The sequence below is a fragment of the Lingula anatina genome, chromosome 1 (genome assembly GCF_051362555.1).
Source record: "Lingula anatina isolate TDL-2025a chromosome 1, LinAna3.0, whole genome shotgun sequence".
Lineage (NCBI taxonomy): Eukaryota > Metazoa > Brachiopoda > Lingulata > Lingulida > Lingulidae > Lingula > Lingula anatina.
Window position 1 is genome coordinate 14,852,056 of NC_141767.1, and position 23,799 is coordinate 14,875,854.

The 23,799-nt window shown below is 35.5% G+C and overlaps 1 protein-coding gene and 1 long non-coding RNA gene across 4 annotated transcripts; one reads left to right on the top strand and one right to left on the bottom strand.

The window, feature by feature from the left end:
* LOC106164967 (uncharacterized) lies at window positions 1-20,051 on the bottom strand. Of its 2 annotated transcripts, XM_086999868.1 has the most exons (16): window positions 19,673-20,050; window positions 13,431-17,570; window positions 12,861-13,051; window positions 11,873-12,047; window positions 10,639-10,880; window positions 10,097-10,347; window positions 9,428-9,537; window positions 8,953-9,098; window positions 6,199-6,271; window positions 5,428-5,521; window positions 4,870-4,969; window positions 3,878-3,999; window positions 3,307-3,423; window positions 2,473-2,558; window positions 2,034-2,170; window positions 1-1,609 (listed from the first exon to the last, which is right to left on the bottom strand). In XM_086999868.1, the coding sequence occupies exons 1-16, from the start codon at window positions 19,806-19,808 to the stop codon at window positions 920-922; spliced, it is 6,810 nt and encodes a 2,269-aa protein (XP_086855994.1). In that variant the 5' UTR covers window positions 19,809-20,050; the 3' UTR covers window positions 1-919. The 2 variants fall into 2 exon arrangements, with proteins under 2 accessions (XP_086855994.1, XP_086856002.1); XM_086999876.1 differs by lacking the exons at window positions 1-1,609; window positions 2,034-2,170; window positions 2,473-2,558; window positions 3,307-3,423; window positions 3,878-3,999 and adding an exon at window positions 4,027-4,588 and having other exon boundaries at window positions 19,673-20,051.
* A 257-nt stretch (window positions 20,052-20,308) lies between these two features.
* Window positions 20,309-23,440, top strand: LOC147764006 (uncharacterized). Of its 2 annotated transcripts, none has more exons than XR_015331787.1 (3): window positions 20,309-20,578; window positions 22,196-22,269; window positions 22,493-23,440. It is a non-coding gene; the product is annotated as an uncharacterized LOC147764006 (long non-coding RNA). The 2 variants fall into 2 exon arrangements; XR_015331788.1 differs by lacking the exon at window positions 22,493-23,440 and adding an exon at window positions 21,996-22,088 and having other exon boundaries at window positions 20,337-20,578; window positions 22,196-22,486.
* Window positions 23,441-23,799: the final 359 nt, after the last annotated feature.

Sequence of the window (23,799 nt, forward strand, 5' to 3'; positions counted from 1 at the left end):
TGCAATATTGATTACTTTATTTGGCTTTCAAAAGCATTTGTGCACTTATTAAATATCAGAATTCATATAATCATATAATTTTGTAAAAATACAGCATTATGATTGTAAAAATATAAAGTAACAGATCTAAAATGTTTGTACTCTAAGTATTTTTTCAGGAAAATGTAGCAAACAATGCATTTTATACTGCAAAACATGCAACAATATTGTGATCGGTCACTATTTTTTTCAGCTCATTAAGAATCCCAACAAGAGTTGGTCTATCTCTCTCTCTCATCACATCCAGAGTAATGTCTGGTCACATGTCAACAACTTTCTGCCATTCTCAAAAAATAAGTACTGGAACTTGCAATAATAATCTTAAACTTCAGCCTTCAGTATAACATAACTATAGGAGGCTGACAAAAATCCAAGCATATGATATTTAATCTTTTATCTAAAATACTTGGACGGATATTCAGATATTAATTTCTAGTATTAAGCTATTTCAAACAACCTGAGCATTTGGTGTAAATAATTTTTATGAGACGACTGATAATTCTGTAAAGATACTTAACTTAAAATAATGAATATGAGCCCTCCTTGAAGACTAAAATATTTTATTCGGTATCCTTCTGTTACTATCTCTGGTCCTCATCACCTTGACAGCTGTGCCTTTGAAGAACTTTTTTCATTTTTTTTTTGTCTATTGTGTTAACAAAAATCTTCTCAGTTATTTTTTTTTGTAATACTGAGTAATATGCAACTTAAATACCTCAAATTCAAGTCAACTTTGTTCCTTCTTTGGATAATATACTGGGAGTTTTTTCATAAAAAATTCAATGATTAAATAATGCATAAAAATCAGTGACATCACTTTCAAATGCACAAATCGATAAATACTAAAATAGTATAAATTTCCTTGCTGTATAAATATCAGTTAACTATTAAACTCCTTTACAGGTGTTCTCCTTTGTGTTAACCTCAGCAGTTCCTCTCTAATGGACTTAATCAGGGGTTGGGCAGATGAGCCTGGCTTAAGACTGCTACTTATCACATCTATCTCGTCCTGGCCATCCTCTATGGGACCCCCTATTGAGTTGCTTCGTCTGTAAGGAGGGGATGCATGAACACTTGTATTTGGCTGAATCCTACTTCCTCCCATGCTATGTGACAGTATTGGGTATTGGGAGTGCATACTTGAGGCTGGTGATATGTATGTGGAAGAGTTCAGAGTTTGGTTGTCAAATGAGAAAGGTTGTGCCCCTTTAGATGTTGTCCTTAGAGGATGAAAGGCCTCACCATTACTTTCATTATGTATCAAAGAATCATTATTTGAATCTGTTGCACTAGTCCGCTCCCTTCCCTGTGGAGGAGTTTGGACCCTTGGCCTTGTTGCCGAGGGTGCTAACTGTGCAGTTCCAAATGTTAGACTAGTGTAATCATCAGGTATCAAAGCTCTTCGGTTATTGTAAGGTTCCCAGGCTTTACTCGCTGGGTCACTGTAACCCCTGTCTGACCTTGACTGGTGACCTTGACCTACTGATGACTCAGGACTTAGTTGGTCTGTCTGTCCCAGCTTCAGACTGTGTATCGGGGATGTGTCAATGCCACCAGGAGGTATTGAAGCCTGAAACGATGTTGGTGTAAACTAGTTGACAGCAACATGGAATCTTTTGTCCCATGCGTCATGGGCATCATGGAAGTGCCAACCTGTGTTCTATAAAGATCTTTAATAATCTGTCTCTACATATATAAAAAAGATAATGTAATAACTATCACCAAATATCAATCCTCTTCTAATAATTTCAGTTTCAATAAACTGATTTGAATACCCATCAACATTAAACAAAACAAAAATGTTACTGGCAGGCCTGTAGTCAGCAACTTCAAAAGTGTGTGTGTGTGTTTGTGTGTGTGTGTGTGCGTGTGTTATGTTTTTTTTTCAAATCAATAAACTGAATTTCGTTTAGTGGGTCTGTTCTTGAACAAAAAGAGTGGTTCCTCTGAGTGAGCCCCCCATCCCCAACTATGGCCCTGCTACATGTCCTTACTGGTTCCTTGGTGGGTGACACTCTGGCAGCTTCATCATCTACTGTGTATGGACTCCACATCACCCCAGCATAGGCCTTGCCCTGGGTGTGACTAGCTATGTACATCGGGGTGTGGACAGTCTCTGGTTTCAGTGACTCTATAATGACAAATGAAGGATGCCCAATTTTTAAAAAGCTAAAATTTAAATAGTTTAAATAGTGAAGTAGAATGTCAAAAAGTGATTCAAAGGTACATGTACAATTTACAAAATTCTGGTTTGAAACATTTTACATCTATAGTTTATAGTGCTTATAATTCTAAAGTGAAATGTTACATATGATCATCATAAACTTTTGTAATATATCTCCTCTCTCTGGACAATCCCATCTCATGGAAAAAAATTGTTTTTAATTTATTTTGTACATGTAATCCATTTTCCTAAAAGTGAACAAATCTCACCAGCATCACTGCTTTTGTATTCTTCTGTGTTCAGCCTTGGACTTAACTCAAATAATCTTTCTGGCTGCTCAGAGCTAGTATCATCTCTAAAAAAGAAGAAGAAATAAAATCCAAATCATTAACAAAGAGCTTCAAACAAAAGGCTGATCAACCCTAAAACAAAGAAAAAAAGCATGTAAAATAAGATATATTTGCAGGAAAAAGCAATGCTCAAAAACACTGTCAAACTTGACATTAAAGGGAAAACAACCATTCATTTTGGCCAAAAAATTTTCCTGGGGTAAATAGCAATTTTTCCCGTAGTTACCAATGGTTAATGAATCCATTTCTACATTCAAAATTAGTCACTGTTTTTTTTTCTAAAAAGTTTGTTTTTTGTAATAATCTTTTAAGAGATTATTGCAGAGTATTGCCATCTATGGAGGTCACGTGGTCGGATGGCAAGCACAGATTTCAGATTAATTGCTATAACTGTGTTTTTTGTGGTAAAATAGAATATATTATATTTCTGTGTGTTGTTTACAATGTATTTATTGTGAAAAATAGATCTATTCCGAAGAGTTGTTATCTCTTTTAAAAATTCAGTCTACCACTGACTAAAAGATGAATAAAAGAATGAAAACTGCAACTACAAACTATCCATAATATAAAACAGGCCTGTAGCCAGGGAGGGTTGGGGGGGGGGGGGTCCCCTTTTGCCAGAAAAAGTCCCCTCTGTAAAATTTTATCTAGGTACACAAAGGTTTCTTGGTTAAAGGTCCACTCTTTCAAAAGAAGAACCCCCCTTTTGAAATTGCTGGCTATGGGCCTGCAAAAGCAAGTTCAATGCCTTACCTATCTGATTGTTTAGGAGTGGTCTGTGTAGACCTGACGGCCTGATTTCTGCCTCTCCTAAGGCTAGAACCAGGGATGTGTCTTCCGTTTGTAGCTGTGTGAGGAGCTACTTTGTTCCTGTATAGATGAAATAATTAAAATGAACTCAAGTAATGCACACATTCTACTTAAGATGAAAGACACCTGAGCTGGCTTCAAGTACATATGTAATATAAGCAGTAAGAAATGAAAAAAGCGGATAGTTATTTTGCGACACTTCTAGAAAATCTCTGATATCAAAAATCCATCACTGTAAAAACTCTAACAAATTTAAAACTACTTACAAAATGGACTTGGTGTTATTCTTAAAATAGGAGTCAATTCATTTACATCTGACTCTGTGTATATCCACAGAAACTGAACATTTTCCCAACAAATCAAAACACTTTAAGCAGGAGAAAGAAATGTACTTTAATTATCAATCACAATTTATCATGCACAAACAACCTCCACCAAAATTTAAAAAAAAAAAAAATGAACCAATGAATAAATAAATAAATAAATAAATGAAAGAACTTAAATATATCCATACCCATGCTTTGGTGAAATGAGTGCAAAAGCATCATCAAGCAATCGGTGTATCTTTTTACGGGTGTCGTCCAGAGATTCAGGCTGATCTAGCTCAGTTTCTGTCTCAGTGTACCCTGCATCGGACTAAAATGCCAAATGATTGCAATCAGCACATCAAATCATAAAATTCCATGGCACTGTACATGCTGTAGTGTACACTAACAACTGTGAATCATGTTGGAGAGTGAAACCTGGGTTCCTTCTTTGACAACCATGATATATCTTATACAGAAATATTGTCGATAAATGGAACATTTGTCCAACAGCCATGTTTCACATATGTATGAATCCACAGTTGGTTTGAAAGGAAAGGATGTAAATTGTGTTGGGCAAAAACATTCAAAAATCAAAATTAAATTCATAACCTGACTGCAATACAGAAGACTTCATTTCAACAGTAACAGTATACATCAACCCATCACATAACTACAAGCAAAAAGTGCAGAAGATCAACTGGGAACAATGCCATCTTTCTCGGAGATGGAAAAACAAATAATCAATCAAACAAACAAAAAAGTTTCCCCATGATCAACTTCTGTGCATTTGACATCAGCAACATTTCTAACCTCCCAGCAGAAATAATAAGATCGAACACCTCATCTAGTACTCTGTGGACTCGTAGGTATAGACTCTGAAATCGGTGATGCTCTTCTAATTCACTGTCTCTGGGGTACTAGCAATTTCAATTAATAAACTTGTGATAGAAATAACATCACTGAGACATAAAAGGGTAAATCTGCTTCAATATCATACTAACTTGATACAACAATAATCTTTTACATAATGCATCTACTGAGTATGTTTTTTACGTTAATAGTATGTCACTGAACTGATTTTGGCAGATATTTAAAGAAGATGGCAAATGTTAAAGATAAATGAAAGATGGCATTTTAATGCCAAACTTTGTCCCTTGTAACCGAGAATATTCTACAATGTTTCAAAGTTAATTCTTACTGTAGATGGTGGAAATCCTTCTCTCAACTCAATCTCCTCGTGATTATATGGGGCTTTTCTTCTCTTTGGTTTTGGTGGTGGTTTCCTTCGTCTGTGCTTTCTGCAACATTAAAGTACACATCACTGAAACAATTATGCTATTAGTTTGAAACAGGTTAACTTTCATACAGGGAACATCCTTTAACAGTCAACTTCTTTCATGTTTTGGTTTACCAGTTGCATTGTGCCCATAAATTCAACAACAGTTAACATAAACAATCATTTCTTCTTTAAATGTGTTTTATTTTCAAAGTTAAAAATCATACATCTTGAGAAATGATGGAAGATCCAAGGAAAAGGGACGTGTGATCCCACTTCCCCAGCTTTGGGGATACACCCTTTCCCTTCCCTCCCCTACTCCGCCCCCCCCCCCAAAAAAAAAAAAAAAAAAAAAACAGCATTACAGAAAGTGTCCTCATCGGTCATTTTATATTTTCTGAGCAAAAAGTAAGGCAAACATTTTCCATCCCCTCCCAGTAGCAAAATCCTGGATTGGCCAGTTAGAAGAACATCACTGACCTGTCTTGGTCAGACTCTGGAAGAAGCTCTTGCTCTGAACCAGCTAAGACTGCATCTATCTCAGCCTGGGCACGCAAGTATAGGTCTTTTGGGACTGGAAAAATGAAACCAATATTTACACATAAAGCATTACATATATAGATCATTGTAAAAACATAATAATTTTCAGTCTTGAACCTTTAAGCTTCAATATTCGAGACGTGCTGGGGCATACATGAGAGAATTTAGCAATGATCATACACATTTCATTAAAATATACATAATAGTGCAGTTAAGTCTTCTACTTATGGTGAGGCAACCCATATGGATTTATGTATGCTGGTACTTATTGGTGGTATTAAGATACCATTACCAAGATGATAACGGACTCTTGCTGGTATCTTTAGTATGAATCATAATTTCCCCTTAACTTTTCAATGCACCATACCTGAGTGAATACAGGGTGTAAAATACCCTACTTACAGACACAAATAGTCTTCTCAAACGGGTCTGACAACATGTTTTACATGCCAAAATTCCATTCTGTCTTGGTTGATATGTTAACAATATCACCACTCAAACGCAGACGTGGCTCATATGTGATACTTCAGGCTCACAGACTATTAGGTTTCACCAACAGAATTTGTTAACAAGTGGGACAAGGTTACAACATCCATTCTTTAACAAACACGTACAGACATGTGAGAAGAAGTATTTGAAGAAAAAGTACATCTAAATAGAATGAGTCTTTGATTAAGCATCAAACAGCCATAAAACATGGAAGTGTGTTACCTTTTCTTTTTCTTAGCCTCTGCTTATTCCTTTGCTTTTCCATATCTGTTTTTCTCCTTATAGTATCTTCAACCTTAAATAAACAGCAATAGGAGAAGTAGCCTATAAACATACATATATGCATGCATGCATGTATAGAGGTCAGATAGTTATGTGGTACACTGTACTTAACCACTTCCAGACTGTTAAGATAAGGTTTCTATGTCTGAGCATTTGCTTGTTTTTAAAATCTTAACACAAAGAAGCTCAACTGCACCCTCTGTAAGCAGTGGACCTTCGCACATATATTCATTAAATATAATGATACCCCTGCGTAACTTCACTGTAAATGTAATATCCTGGTCAGCTTGCCATACTGCATCCAAGTACAGAAATCACATTATTGTGTTTTAATTTCCTGGCTACAATATGGAAGGAATTATCACATCGGTTGTTGAACCTATTGATTTACTAGCACAGTAGAAAAGTGGAAAATGGCTGTTCTATAAAGTTTGCTACAGTTCAACAGTGTCTGAACTGCATATCCTTAATACTGTCAGATCCTGTATTTTGCAAGGGGAGGGGGGGGGGGAGGGGAAGATCAGATAATAAACTAGAGGATCAGAGAGGCGATACCGCCTCTGGATATTGTACCACCAGCTGGAGTAAGCGCATTCGTATGGACCCCCCCCCCAAAAAAAAAAAAAAAAATGGACACCACCACCAGTCTTGTGCTTGACAAGCTCTATAAAAAGCAATAAACAAGAGTTCTCAAAATACGAAAAAAAAAAATAAATAAAAAAAACATAACAGTTAAAATGGTCCAATCAAGGAGATGTCCTAATTAACCTGTATTTTCCTAACACTGATCACTCCTGTGATTTTCTAGACAATAGGCCTATTGGTTTTCCTTGAAATGCATTATCAGTTATGCATATACCGGAATGCTGACAAAAGAGAAAACCTAGGGACAACACTGGGCAGATCTCTGCTAGTTTTGAAGATATGAAGGGCAAGAAAATATGCAGAGTTCAGTTTGAGGTAAAAAAAAGTAGGTCAAAGGTCAATTTCAAGGTCACAGTATATGACTTCCTATATAAGTTTAATAGTAGCTATGGGCATTTCTTTGCCAATGTTGGAGATATGAAGGCCAGGAAACATGCAAAGTGCAGTTCATCATAAATAGTAGGTCAAAGGTCAATTTCAAGGTGACAGTAAGATTGCCAGTATATGACTTCCTATTCAAGTTCAATAATAACTTTGGACCTATCTCTGCCAGTTTTCGAGATATAAGGGATAGAAAATTTGCAAAGTTCAGTTCATGTTGAAAAGTAGGTCAAAGGTCAATTTCAAGGTCACAATAAGAATGCCAGTATATGACTTCCTATTCAAGTTCAACAGTAACTATGGGTGTATCTCTGCCAGTTTTGGAGATATAAAGGCTGGAAAATTTGCAAAGTTCAGTTCATGGTGAAAAGTATGTCAAAGGTCAATTTAAAGGTCACAGTTAGATTACCAGTATATAACTTCCTATTTAAGTTCAGTAGTAACTATGGGTGTATCTCTGCCAGTTTTGGAGATATAAGGGCTAGAAAATTTGCAAAGTTCAGTTCATGGTGAAAAGTAGGTCAAAGGTCAATTTAAAGGTCACAGTTAGATTACTTGTATATAACTTCCTATTCAAGTTCAATAGTAACTATGGGCGTATCTCTGCCAGTTTTGGAATATTTAACATTTTCCCCACTGAATATTGCGATGTTGTAATTTTTGATATAGTGCAATGCCTAAACCATATCGAAAACAAAAAAATGGACACCACCTCCAGTATTGCACTTGACAAGTTCTACAAAGTGCGATGAACAAAAGGTCTCTGGCATTTACCATTCCAGAATAAAGGCAAGTTTTCAGTTTCGGTATCTAATGGCTGCTTCTCCCGTGGAAATGCACCGATTGACCCAAACTCCCAAAGATGAAAGGAGTCCCCAATTGTAACCCCTCACTGTAACAGGAGAGCTTAGATCTGTGTAGTTTCCAAAAAATAGCACAAACAAATATTTTTTTGCAGAAAATTCCCATTTTTAGAAAATTTTGGCTTGTTTGACCTTGAGAAAAAGGTCAAAAGTCATATCAAAGGGCATATTTGGAATCTCCACATGACTTTCGGTCAGACTTCTGTAGTAATTTTTCCCATAATTCCTTTGGTTTGGGAGATATTTAGCCTTGAATTTTCAAAAATTTTGACAAGGGTGCGTTTCAACAAGTGGCACGCCCAGGCCAATGCACCGACAGAGACAAAAAAACCAGGGTGTTCAAGTTCAGATTATATGTGACCTAAATCCAAGAGATGGGGACACAGGTCCTGGCGATCTAGGAGGAGAAGCGGTAACGGTGACTTGTTTCCGGCGCCCGACTGCGGAGCCGCAGGAGCCGGCGGAGCTGTACGAGACGGGTCGGGACTAAAACCATGAGTACCGCCAGCGTATACGCTGGTGGTACTAATAAATAAATAAATAAATAAATAAATAAATAAATAAATAAAGCAAGACAAATTAAAACTACAGACAAGTTTTTTAGCATTAATATGTAGAATAGATGAATACACGGATGCCGTGCCTCCTCCTCCCTGGATCCTACACTGCTTCCCCTTGCAAGATGCACAACCAAATGACTGAGGGCTTATGTGCAGGAGAAGGGACACTTAATGATATTCCAATTCAAAGGAATCATCCTTGTTCTAAATAACTTCCAATTGTATATGTTTTAGTCTTCAAATACCTTTTGTTGTTCCTGCAGTTGATCATAAAGACTCGGCCCCACCAAAGGTTTCTGTGTAAGTGGCGGCAGTTTAAGCTGGTGACTAGAGCGATAAGTCACAGGAGGTTCTTCAGGAGACGGTTGAGGGAAGGTAGAATCTGTGGGTGCTAGAAAAAAAAAGGAATTAGTTCAAAGGTCAATTAAGGTTTCATAATGTCATCATTTAATTATGCACCTAGCACTGTTTTTTTTTCTGCATGGAAGACTTAATCCACACAGCTTTTAAAAGATGAAGTAGATGAGTTGCTGATGGGGAGTTACCATATCATATAAAGATTTTCATCAAATGCTCAATATTTTTTTTATCTAATGTATGTGTCAACTTTACACTTTCAATCTTTTCAACACATGCTATGGAACTTTTTCTTTCTTTACATTTGTTCTAATTATGGTAAGAAAGGCAGATATTCATATTCATTATTTTGTCACTAACTACCTGCTTGGCTTCTTCTTGAAGGTTTTTTGGGAGGTTTTCTCCTTCTGGGCACTTCTGATTCTTCTGATACATGTGTAAGTGTGTCACTTGCTAATCCATCATCATCATCCCTATAATAAGGGAACAAAAGAAGTTATCAGTGGGCATAAGTAATCATCCCAATTTTCATAAAAACAGTATCTTCACAATCCAGGTTAACATATAATTGAAGAATAGCAAAAATTTTAATGTATACATGATTGTTGTGTTATTTGACACCAAATAAGTTTAAAAGAAATATATCACATGGGATAAGTCCAATAAAAATCATACAGCTCTTAACGTCAAGTTATCCCTCAAGCAAGGGAAATACTTAAAAAGCAATATGACTCTATTCATAAACTTTCTTTCATGTAAAAGCCACAGTGTTATGTACAGCAGCTATGTCATGTTTCATTCAATATTCACTGAAGTTTTTATATTATTATAAACCATGTCCAAATTGTTGAACATGTACTTATCAGTGTTTGTTAATTAATTTATATCTGTGTCATACTGATTTTGTCAGGTCATTATACATAATATGTGGAGTAATTTTTTTTAGAAAACACTGTAGCCTTGCTTGTACATGTAACTGAGTATGCATTCAGTGACCAATAAACATATCATTTTAATATTATAATTCCTCACTTCTGTGGTGTCCTGTGTTTCTTTGGCACAGGTCTTCTGGGTGGCCTGCTGACATTAGCATACACAGCCTCTGAGGGACCCTGCTCTATTCCATTGAGATCTAGAGGAGGAATGTCAGGGGGACGGCTTTCTGGTTTCCTTTCGAGATAATTTCTTTTTGGGGGTGGTTCCACCATGGGTGGTTCACTTCTCTGTGGGGCAGTTTCTTTGTCAATTTGAGTGAATCCATTGGTTTTGACACTGGTGAGATCCTACATGTAAACATTTCTTGTAGAGTCATGGTTCGTCAAAAAAAAATATTTTTCAAGAACATTAAAGCTTACTCAAAGCTTGATAATGATTTGGTTTTATAAGGTAAAATAGGGAAAAATGTCACATGTAAGTAATAAGATTTGTAATGGGTTTTAAAGTAAAATCAAATAATCTAGACAAAATAACATAGAAATAGGATTAATTTCCACTCCCCCCTCAAAAAAAATTTTTTTTTTAAATCATGACATAATTACACTGATTTTTACATTTCTTTCAGTCAAAATACTTACAGCAGTGTGAAGCTTCTTCACTCCCATCAGCTCTGGCTCCCCAATGTGGAGCTGTCTGGAGTGCCTCCGCCTGCTGCGTGGAGTTCGTGGTGTTTTTCCTGGATCAGGAGGCTTGACACACTTGAAGTAGATGAACAGGATGAGCCAGGCGATGAGGACAAAGCCCACAATGCTGCCCACGACTACCCCTATGATCCAGTACTGGGGAGGGTCTGGTACAATGACTGCAGGAGGATCATACACTGGGAAAATAATGTAATAGTTATATTGTAGTTATGTTTGAACTGAAATTTGTCTGGGGGGAAAACATCCCAACATATAACACAAGATTTCGTTTTTTTTTCTTTAATTGATAAATATTATATATACAGGCAAATCAAAATTTAAGTCAGGAACTTTTTCTGTTTTTATTTTCTGTAGTCAAAGGCAAGTGTTAAGAAGAGTAGACCTGAATATATAAAGTATTTATACTGGAAATAAACGATAACACATTCCAGATCAATACAGTCTCCATGACTCCCTAGAAAATATTAATGTTTCCTGGTATACATCGTCTTTCCATCTGCATGCATTCGTAACCTATTTCTGTGTGACATTTAAACAGTTTACATTGAGACATTACATTGGTGTGTTACCTCACTTAGAACATGTTACAAGCATTGACAACACATGAATTTGTCTCACAATTTAACTTTAATTTGGTGAAATGCATCTCTATTGCTGTATTTAATGTAAACTAAATAAATTCCTTTAAAATTCTTGTGTAAGTTAGATGTCACTAGAGATTATTTGCATATCTATATAAAAATATATGGCAATAATCACATGTAAAATGCATTAGTGCTGTCAATGAATTATTGTATTGACTACAGAAAATACAAGCTGCAAATGAACAGGTCACATCACTGTGACAGTCTCAAGTGATCACGCCACCTCATACATATTATTAAAATCAGTCTCCATGAAGGTCTTGGTGATATTTACTTTTTTCATTTTCATACAACAACTTATGGGTACGATGCTTAGAAATACAACCACTGTAATCGATAGCTTACATAAGAGAGATTCATAAATGTTAGGATAACACCTTGCCTATCACTTCAAAGGTGAACAAAGCAAGGTGATTTCTGATGAAAATTGATCTGTGTAGTAATGTTACTCATAATGATGAAATTTCAACACTGTTCAAAGCAGGACGTTTTTTTCCCTCTTTGCTGACAACAATAACACATACCTTTTGCCTTGGAGACAACCAAGTAGTTGAAATATTGCAAAGCCAGCTCCTGCTCACTGTAGAGATTCAAAACATTCACAGCTGACTGTGCAGGTACAAGGTATCCATCCTTCTCCATGTAGTAAACAACATCCACATTGCTCGGCTGCTCTGACCCACGGCTGATGTCAATAACCTTGGTAAAGAGTCAATGAGAAAATGACCTCAATAAAAAAATAAGTAAACATCTATTGCTCTCCTTAAGGTCAACTCAGTGAAGCTGAACTGTACTATGTAAAAAAAATCATCTAATGTCACTTAGAGAACATTTTCTGGGTCACCATTACTGCTCGGCTCTGTGCACACAAACCTAAAAGCTTAGACATATTAGGATGCAAGTGGAGGTGAGTTACAATTTCCTTGATATATATTTTTGTTAAGTTCAGCTGCTTGAGTCTTAAAAGTGGGCAGTTATAAAAGGGGGAGCATTTACAAATAAACTGTACATAGAAATTGAAAGGGGATGAGGAGTGGTGCAAAAATTCCTTTCATCCATTTTTGCCCACCTACGATAATTAAAGTAAAGAGTGCATCAAAGTGCCTTTCGCCCCTTTTTAGAAACAACAAAGGGGATATAGCACAAAACATTTCAAAAAGATAAATTACATAACCTAGTTATTTATGATAGTGATAACTTTTATCCATTTCACACTGTTTAAAAAGTCACATTTTTGCTGGTATTCACACAAAAGACTACAGGTATAATAGAAAGACTATCACTTCACACACAACAATTCTACTATCACTAATTTTTTGTTTTGGTAAGTCAAAATAAATAATTTTGTGGCAAATGTAGCAAATGCCAGTATAAGTCCACTCCAATCACTGTTTGAACTAAAAGATAATATGGTGAAGCAGGCTTTCATTGTCACATGTCTGTAGAAGAACAAGCTTTGTCTCTTTAGGAAATATTTACTTTTTATGATATTAAATAATGAGACAATTATACCTGTACTGTGAGGTTCTGGTTATTTTCCTCGTACATCACAGCTCGCTTTTTCCTAGCCTTTGACACAAATGTGCCATTGTTGATCTGCTCTTCCCTCTTGAAGGCATCAAAGTACAATCTGGATAGCTTTGTTTCCATGTCATTTATAAACTCATACGTGGACACATTGATATTTTCTGGCACTGAAAGCACTAAAAGGACCAAAAAGAAAAATTTAACGATATATGTTTATAGTGTGGATAAAAAAAAATTTTTAACACTGTAATTTTGGACTGTGATTTTTATAAATTTTAAACACCAAAAAAAAAATAATAATAATAATAATAAATAAATAAAAAAAACTTAAGTTATTAGGTTAAAAACTTTCAGGTGCTTGACAAAGAGTCAATGTTAAAACATAAAAACTAAGATATTGTGAACAAGTAAGATATCTCAAACTCATAATATGACCAGAATGTGATAAATTATTTAACCAAAAGAAAACCCAAACTTTTAAATTGAAATGGAAAAACGAGAAAGGCTGCATACTGAAAACTAAACTGACATTGCAATTTCAGACTAGTAACTTACCTGTTTCTACCCAATACTCTTTCAATTCTTCTGTAGTATTCAAAGTCACCTCTTCTATTACTAAAGCAGTGGATAACACCAAACCAGTGGTAGTTGTTGATTTTACAGTTGTTGTTGACACTGTTGTTGTTGTTAATGCTGTAGTTGTGGTTGCTACAGCTTGTGCAGTAAATTGTGCTGCTGTTGTTTCATTCCTCACAGCTGATGTAGCCTGAGTTTGTGTAGGTGTTGTCAACATTAACGTTGTATTTTGGATCCTACTTGTTGTTTCTAAAACACCAGTTGTTGCTGCTACAGTGGTATTTTGTGTTACAGTTGTTGTTTCTAAACCATCAGTTGTTGCTTCTGTTGTTGCTGCTACAGTGGTATTTTGTGTTACAGTTGTTGTTTCTAAACCCTCAGTTGTTGGTGCTACAGTAGTATTTTGTGTTACAGTTGTTGTTTTTAAACCATCAGTTGTTGCTTCTGTTGTTGCTGCTACAGTAGTATTTTGTGTCACAGTTGTTGTTTCTAAACCATCAGTTGTTGCTTCTGTTGTTGCTGCTACAGTAGTATTTTGTGTCACAGTTGTTGTTTCTAAACCATCTGTTGTTGCTTCTGTTGTTGCTGCTACAGTAGTATTTTTTGTTACAGTTGTTGTTTCTAAACCATCAGTTGTTGCTTCTGCTGTTGCTGCTACAGTGGTATTTTTTGTTACAGTTGTGGTTTCTAAACCATCTGTTGTTGCTTCTGTTGTTGCTGCTACAGTGGTATTTTGTGTCATAGTTGTTATTTTTAAACCCTCAGTTGTTGCTGCTACAGTAGTATTTTTTGTTAAAGTTGTTGTTTTTAAACCATCAGTTGTTGCTGCTACAGTAGTATTTTTTGTTACAGTTGTTGTTTCTAAACCATCAGTTGTTGCTTCTGTTGTTGTTGCTACAGTGGTATTTTGTGTCACAGTTGTTGTTTTTAAACCACCTGTTGTTGCTTCTGTTGTTGCTGCTACAGTGGTATTTTGAGTCACAGTTGTTGTTTCTAAACCAACAGTTGTTGCTTCTGTTGTTGCTGCTACAGTGGTATTTTGTGTCACAGTTGTTGTTTTTAAACCCTCAGTTGTTGCTGCTACAGTAGTATTTTGTGTTAAAGTTGTTGTTTTTAAACCATCTGTTGTTGCTGCTACAGTGGTATTTTGTGTCACAGTTGTTTTTAAACCCTCAGTTGTTGCTGCTACAGTGGTATTTTTTGTTACAGTTGTTGTTTCTAAACCATCAGTTGTTGCTTCTGTTGTTGCTGCTACAGTGGTATTTTGTGTCAGAGTTGTTGTTTTTAAACCACCTGTTGTTGCTTCTGTTGTTGCTGCTACAGTGGTATTTTGTGTCACAGTTGTTGTTTCTAAACCAACAGTTGTTGCTTCTGTTGTTGCTGCTACAGTGGTATTTTGTGTCACAGTTGTTGTTTTTAAATCCTCAGTTGTTGCTGCTACAGTAGTATTTTGTTTTAAAGTTGTTGTTTTTAAACCATCTGTTGTTGCTGCTACAGTGGTATTTTGTGTCACAGTTGTTTTTAAACCCTCAGTTGTTGCTGCTACAGTAGTATTTTGTGTTACAGTTGTTGTTTTTAAACCATCAGTTGTTGCTTCTGTGACTGCTGCTCCAGAAGTATTTTGTGTTACAGTTGATTCTGCTGTTGTAGATGTAAGAGTAATATTTTGAATTCCATTTGTTGTTCCTATACTAAAAGTTGCTGTTTCTGTTATTGTTTTAACAGTAGTATTTAGCATTCTATTTGTTGTCTCTAAGCCAACAGTTGTTGTTTCCGTAGTTGCAGCTGCAGTAGAATTTTGTGTTAAATTTCTAATTTCTAAACTACCAGTTGTTGCTGCTACAGTAGTATTTTGTGTTCCATCCGTTCGTAAACCAACACTTGTTGCTTCGGTTGTTGCTGCAATAGTAGCATTTTGTGTGCCATTTGTTATTTCTAAACCATCAGTTGCTGCTACAGTAGAATTTTGCATTCTATTAGTTGTTTCTATGCCAATTGTTGTTGCTTCAGTTGTTGCTGCTACAGTAATATTTTGTGTTCCATTTGTTATTTCTGAAACATCAGTTGTTGCTTCTGAAGTTGCTGCTTTAGTAGAATTTTGCATTCTATTAGTTGTTTCTGTGCCAAAAGTTGTTACTTCAGTAGTTGCTGCTACAGTAGTATTCTGCATTCTCTCTGTTGTTTCTAAAACAATAGTTGTTGCTTTGGGTGTTTCTGCCACTGCTGTATTTTGTGTTACAGTTGTTGTTTCTGTGCCAACAGTTGTTGCTTCTTTTGTTGCTGCTATAGTAATATTTTGCATTCTACTTGTTGTTTCTAAGCTAGCTGTTGTTGTTTCTGTTCTTGCAGCTACAGAAGTATATTGCATTCCATTTGTTGTTGCTAAACCAAAAGTTGTTGCTACAGTGGTGTTTTGCATTCCATTTGTTGTTTGCAAACCAATAGTTGTTGCTGCAGTTGATGCAACAGTCGTGTTTTGTATTTTATTTGGTGTTTCTGTTAATAATGAAGATGCATTTTGGATCTCCTTTGTAGTTTCATGGTTAAAGCCAGTTGTCGTTTCAAGGCCAGATGTTTCATTGCTTACTACTGTAACATTGTCTGCATTTGCCGTCCCTGGTGTTGTTAACATCATGGCTGTACTGCGAGTTCCTTCTGTTGTTTCCAGTATCAAGCCAGCTGTTGGTGTTACATTACCAACAGTTGTATTTGAGGGCAAAGTTGTTGGTGTAAAGGGTGTAATGCTATTAACAGTGATATTCAATGACTGAGTTGATGTTGCGACAACTGAATTTCCTTCTGTGGTTGTTTGCATGTCATTTGTTCCTGTATCACTACTGCCATTGGAAGATTGTGTGGTCACTGGCAAAACTGTTGTTGTTGACCCATCACTACCTACAGTCATGTTCCTTGATTCTGTTGTTAATGGTGCAGTTGTATTTTGTAGTGAAATCTCTGTTGTTGTACTGCTCCCAGTTGTCAGATTCTGTAATTGTGCTGTTGCTGCTGTTGACAATATAGACACCATAGTAGTTGATTCATTGCTTCCAAGAGTCACATTTTTTGGTTCAGATGTTAATGATGCAGTTCTATTTGTAAAAAGTTCTGTAGTTATTTTTATTGTGAACCCTGTTGTTGTTTCAAGGCTTGAATTAGTCTGATTCTGTGGCTGTGTTGTTGTCGATGTTGACAATACAGCTGCAGTTGTTGTTGTTGTTATATTGCTTCCACCTCCAACACTGTTTGACTGGGTTGTTAATGATGTGGATGTTGGCATTACGGTTACTACGGTAGCTGTCACATTGTCTGTGACACTATTAATTGGTCCTGTATCAATTGTCCTACTAAAATCTTTGCTGGTCTTTGTAGAAACATCCACTACACCTGATGTTGATATTACTGCATTGGCACTTTCGACTGACATGGCAAAATATGTCATTGTTTGAGCAATTTGTGATGTCTCCACCCCATCCGTTGTAGCAACTGTTACTTCCTGTGATAGCATTTCTGTCATGCTTGAAGCAAAATGTGAAAAATATGATGTTTCGATACTTGAAGAAGTCAGTGCTTGATTCAAGTCTGTAAAGGTCTTCACAGATGCAGCCCTTTGATGTAAAAGAGTTGAATCTTCAACACTTATAAACCCACTTGTAGCAGATTGAAAGTTTGCAAGTGACTCTCCATTTTGCGAAAAGCTTGATGGCATGACATCTGATTGGAATAAGTAAGTAGCAGTCTTTTCTGCGGAAGGAGTTACAAAAGCTGAGTCTGCGTAAGTTTGCATAGATTCTGAAAATGACTTAGTTTGCTGAGCACCAATGGTTGTATCACTTGCACTGGGGTACACATCTGTGCTTTGCGACGCAGATGCTATTTGGTGTGACAATAACAATGAAGATAGCAATGATGAAGATGATGATGATGATGACACTGAATATAAAACTGCTGCTGATGCAACTGATATAGAATCTTCATAATATGATGCAGAATGTGGCACATATTGAACTGTGGTTGTTTCTGTCTGTGACACACTGTTCTCGTTAGTTGTTATGGATACTGGTTCACTAGTGGCGTAAATGCTGTTGCTATGTACTACTTGTGCAGTCACACCTAGAGTACCTGTAAAGCAGAAACATGTAGAGTTGTTTTAGATATTAATTTTAAAATGGCACATGAATTAGCTATGTAAAGCAGAAGCAGTAGAGTCATTATGGATATTAATTTAAAATGGCAGGTGAAATATTATAGCTATTTATTTTCAAGATCTATACTAACTTCCAATTATAATATTTAACTGGGAGATTATACAATACTAGTAGTACATGATCAAAAATAATTGAAATGAATAACAAGATTCCTTGTTTTTTAATACTTTATGCTAAAATAATAAGGCAACATAGCCATTCTACACCCAGTTAATGTAACTGTGAGAAAAATTTTAATTTTATCCTTAAAAGCAGTGATCATCTCAAACTTTTTATCATTTTTGTTCATGTCTCATCTCTCACTCACTCAGGACATATGGGAAGGAAAATGAAAATTTCTCTTTTCACTTGGAAATACCAACACACACAGGCTTACACACAACAATAATTACAATAGCTCCCAGTAGAATATCAATAACCTCCTTAATCACCTCTTTAGTGTGTCTCAGGAGAATACAGAGGTACCTGGTGACAGGTGTTCTAAATCAATAATTGGATATTAAGTGAATGGCAACTGCACAGAACAATGGAGGTTGTGAATTATTATTACTAGAAGGAATATTTGCATTCTGATCTTTATTGTCATTACCATCATACTTCCTGGAAAAATATGACCCTTTTGGTGATATATTGCTTTGGGTACTACTGCCTGCAGATGTTGCTTCTTAATTAGCCTTTATTGCATGATATTGGTACTGTGCATTGATGGCAGTGAAAAGTCTCTCTCTCTCTCTCTCTCTCTCTCTCTCTCTCTCTCTCTCTCTCTCTCTCAGTAGTATCAACTTGGATTCCAAAGAATGGGAACAAGTATTTACCAAGGTACTCCTCAATCCTGATTCAGAGGTGTTCATGTCATGACTTCATACCTTTCATTACTAAACCAGTGACAAACACAGAGCATGCAACAGGGTGATAAATTGATAAAATCCTTTAGAGGCTTGCCAACCAATACCTTGAGTAAACAGTACATAGAATTTGCTGAAAAAGACATCTTTCTTAAACTATTTAAAGAAAAGATCATGCCTTCTAAAGGTTTCCAAAGATAATCAATCTAGCTTGGATATCAACCTGAACAACTGACTTTCAACTGAATAAGATAAACACACATGTATGGGAAGAGACGGAAAAGAAGGGAAAAAAGACAGTAAGAAAGAGAAGCATCAGGTTTCATTTATAAGCAAGTGCCAGCTACATCACAATTGTAAAGAAATGAGTAATCAACATATCATCAAAGGTAGCCTATATCAAGAGAGTTTTGAAAAAGAATTCATATTGCTATTGAAAAAGTGATATATTAGAGTTCAACTCCCAACTTTGTCTTTTGTTATGTCTTCTTTTGAATGCCATATTTTGTAATAAATGAAACTAACTAATTTAAAATTTAACTACATATTGCATAAATATAGCTTTTTGCTTTTGTTTTTTTTTTTTTACTTTCCTAAATCTTGTGGAAGGCAATGCAGCCTTATCATTTCCTGTGTGTATACTGCTACTAGAAAAATACATACTTGCCTCAGTTTTTCAAGGTCTAAGTACTAGCTATAATACTCAGTAAGTATGTGGAAGATCCAGATGTCAACTAAAACAAATATAACCATGCACACACAGACACAAAATCTGAGAGCTCTGGACTCTAGTATTCGTTATTACATATTTGCTGTGTCTACTTGACATACTACAATCAGAGTGAAATGTGAAAACCATATGCATGTACTTGTATGCTTTAAACTTTGCTGTTCAAAAGGTACAGTTTGATCACTCAATGCAAGAATTTAATATTGAACTGCTGCAACGTTTTAATTGAATTGCTGAATTATAATGATGGGTGAAAAATGACAATAAGGTGTCATCCATTTTATCAACACTTTCAAAAGTCTACAAACCATTTGCATACGTATGTATACTACAGCCGATAATTCAATAAGGCTGTTATATTTGGGCTAACACACACACGTGTACACACACACACACACACACACACACAGTGAAATATAAATTTCTGACACAGGAACTTACCACTGCAGCCGTTTTCTGTGCAAGTTACACTTGCTATATTTGTGTCCTGGCAGTCTACTAAGACAAGGCCGATAAACAAGACGATTGTGCATTTCTGAAGAATATCGTGTAAATTTTGATGCATGCCAGTATTCATTCATTCATTCAAACATTTGATGAATACATCCTTTGTCGGTTTTGGTGAAATCTACGTTTTGGCGGACTATCCGCCACGAATCCGTAGTCTTTGTTGATGTAGGTAACTTCACAGTTATGTCTGTATACATTTAGTCTACAATTCTGGGATTGTTTCTCATAACTCGACCTCTGCTGTCAGTCTGTCAAATGAACTACATTTTGAAATCAATGATGGCATGCTGCACTGTTTACTATGAAACCAAAACGAGGCTATACCATAGTGAATTTGCACTTCGCTCAGCTACTTCGCTCTCCAACAAAATCTCGTTTCAATAGAATTGAGGCCTTTATTTGGAGGGCACACTGAATGGTTTTGATATTTCCTTCCAGAAAAATTAACTTTGATAAAACTGATACTAAAAATGTAACGTTAAACTTTGATAAGGAGTTGGAAAATATCACATCTTTGAATATCATAGTTCGGTTGCTACTTTTTAACTGAAAATTATTATTTAAGCAAGGAGTTATAACAGAAGGAGATTACACGCGTGGGGGCGGAGCCCGTAATACGGTCTCTCATTGGTCGGAATGAATAGAACCCAGAGAACAATGGATGCCTATCTCTGTTACGCTTAATTGCTATCTCGTTTAAATCTCGTTTGTTAGTATCTGTGCCTTCGTCTGTTGATTTTTGAGGACAGAAACAGAAACGGAGTCCCAAGTTTCTAAAAAATGAGAGAAATACAGAATTTATATGATATTACGTTGGACAAGGTTTTCAAAAAACAGGTAAGTGCTTTTAAATGCATAACTACACGAAATATGAAGATAAATTGCAACTTTTATGTCGTAGGGTCTCACTGTGTAAGTGTCCAGCTACACGTTGATCTCGCGAGGTGGTGTGTGAAGAATAAATATTGCACGAAAAATATTTCCCACTCATAACAAGTGCCTATAAATATAGTATCAGATGAAGAAAGTTTGGTCTTTATACAGTTGCAATTGTTAAGTAATTTGTGGCAATAGCAAAGAATAAAACTTAGGTGCATTTTCAGTAGCCGAATAACAAGCAGATGCTTAAGCCGCCATCTTGTTAATATTTCGAAAAAAAATTACTCCAAAAGACATTTTCCTCCTACTTTTTGAAACTTGTGTCACATGACAGTCATAAAATTTAACTAATTGTTATGTGTGCAACACACTTGCTTGAGCAGTATTGTTTTTTTTTGCGATTTTACATGTGGTCTAGCTTGGATACGACAATTGACAATTTTCATGAGTTCCGATCAAAAAGTGTTACGCTTGTTACGGCCAAAAGCCTTACCGCTTTTTGTACTTTTCAAATGCAAGATTATAAAGAAATTTGGTGTGTTTAGATTCTTGAACATCTTGGCCGTGGCGTGGTATATATTGCATGGATACTGCTCCAATATTTCTTGAAAAAAATAACATGATTTGTTCAGAATACCAATTGTTTACTCTAGTGTTATGGGTAAATGTACCATTTTGGCCTTTACCTTTTTCATGTTTAAATCTTAAAAGACTTATCATGACAGTTGGTCATCAATTTTCTTCTCACCATGGTGGGTGGCTTTGGAGTGGTAACTTTGTTGTTAAAGTAAGGTGCTCAGTTATTTTGACTGGAAAAGTTTTGCCTCCACTCAGCATTTTCCATCATGGCGGTCTAACGGGAAGTTTGACTTCACAGTGTCTTTGGTATAGTTATTTTAAACTTATTTAGTCTTCTTTTTACATATATATGTTTTAATTCATATTAAACCTTTGAAAAAAGAACACCCATGAATCCTGGTGCTTCTTAATTTAAAGTCTTAAGGTTTTAAGTTCACCTAGGCTCCACCAATTACTTTACCTGTTATCTTACTACACATCTCCCTTTGAGTCAAGGTGTGTAAGACACACCTTATTGTGTAAGGCACCTCTATTATTAAGGGGTACTTGCTTCTCTACTTTAATTATACTTCACTACTTTGGCATGTTAGGTGGCAAGCTTGGATGTTTCAGTTCATTTTAAGAAAGAAGCTTTGCCTTGGTGGTTACAAAAGAATAGAACTCTATTAAGGTTTATTCATTACTTGAAAGTAAATATTTCATCTTGCAGTGTTGAAACAGAAATTCTCTCAAAATTGATAATGAATTTTACATGCATATCTTAACACTACTCAAGTTTTTTTTTCTTCTATTATAGATATGGGAGAAGGCTGCATTGAAAATATGAATTATGGTCAGGCTGGAAAAAATTTTAAAATGTCAATGAAAAAAGGAGGTCAGCGTGTCTGGGGTGAGTTACTTTTGTCATAATGCCTAAGATGCATTAAACATTCACTAACAACAGTACCCTTTTTAATTTATTTCAAAATACAACAACCTTGGGCATTTTCCTTTTAGCAACCAGCCTCTATGAAATCCCCTTTTTGTCCTGTCAGAAGAGTAGGAACCAGGCCGGATTTAAATAATTTCTTGTAATAAGTACAATTTCTTTCAATTTCTTGGGGTTATTAGCTTGTGATCATGAATCTTGATATTCTACATAAATTTAGTTGTAAATTGTTCATTTATGTGGTGAACATTATTTCAGTCAAGTCATAACAAGACACATTAAACTTCACTGCGTAATTCCGTAATGTCTACACGGATACTAGTAGTTCATAATGCTATTATTATGTTTTTTTTTCTAACCTACAGGTTTCTCTCTTCTGAGTGGCATGGCATTGGCAGGCAGAAGAAAAGGCCCTGAAGAAATTCTCACTTGAGTTGTCCTTTTTGGAGAAGAAACTGGATAAGACTGGCCAACAGAGATTGCATTAAATTAATAGTGCTCCTTCATGACATTTTAAAATATTTTCAGTCACCTAACTGACTTTATACATTTCAAAAGTTGACATAAATTTTATGTTACTGTCACGTGGAAAAAAATTCAAAACCTATATATAATTTGTTGAGTGCCATGGTATAACAGTCTACTTGATCGATTGCCAGTAAAATTTGGACTGTTTCAGTGAAATTTCTTTAAAGCAGTCACTTACTGGCCCAGTTAATTTTTTCAGCTGTAACATGTACTCCAGTTCATTTTATAAATGTTCTTACTAAGTGTTGTCTTGATTTATAATAACCTTTTTAAAATCCCATGTTTTTTATCCTATTTGTAAGAATTAGCCACTTTTATCTTCTAGGGTTTTTTTTTTCATTCAGCCCATTAGATTCTCAGACCTTGCTGGCCTGTGAGTGGAATAGTATCTGGCACAGACTGGTATCAGCAAGTCAGATAAAAAAGAATATAATTATTTCCATTTGCATGGTTGAAAAAAAATTCCAACACAGACTGCATAAAACTGGAAAACTATAGCAACTTAATCATTCTTATGACTTCATTAATTACTGCTTATGTTTAAAATTTTGTTTTTGTTCTTCTATTGATATAATAAAATGGTTTTACTCACAGATGCTACTATCATGATGCTTGAGTATAGAGTTGACTTAAAAGATATTTTAAGTTAATATAGTAATAGTTTGAAATTCAAAATTCTCATCTTTATTTGTTTCACTTTAAAGAGCTCAGTTAATACTAAAATTTCTGATATATTTTGTACATAAATATATTTATGAATGAATAAAAATTATTCTTAATGTTTAGCACAATGCACTTGTTTACCGACAAATAAGAAGTGTTAGTATGTGTCAAAATAATCCTGAAAATAAAAAGGGAGATTTCCAAGATAAAGAAATTTATAACGAGTATTTAGTAAACTGACATGTGGTATAACCTCAACCTTTGATTAAAATTTCACTTTAATGCATTATGATATTAAAATTATACCGAGTGAGAGAAAAAAATACTTAAAGAAATTTAAAACCAGTCACAAAGCTTAGGCACTGTCTCAATGTTTATGGGACCAAAGGGCAGGGGGGTCCAAACGTTCACTTGAATGTCATTTTCACAAACCACAGTTGGGACGTTTTCTTTTGACTTATCCTTGGTGATTTTTCACTGT

What these genes read in the sequence shown, in the direction of transcription:
- LOC106164967 (XM_086999868.1), bottom strand. Translation starts at nt 19,808, where the DNA reads ATGAATACTGGCATGCATCAAAATTTACACGATATTCTTCAGAAATGC. An exon ending in AGAGTATTGGGTAGAAACAG is followed by an intron (nt 13,052 to 13,430) that starts GTAAGTTACTAG and finishes TGGTCCTTTTAG; the next exon opens with TGCTTTCAGTGCCAGAAAAT. An exon ending in GAGGCTAAGAAAAAGAAAAG is followed by an intron (nt 5,522 to 6,198) that starts GTAACACACTTC and finishes TCATTTTTCCAG; the next exon opens with TCCCAAAAGACCTATACTTG.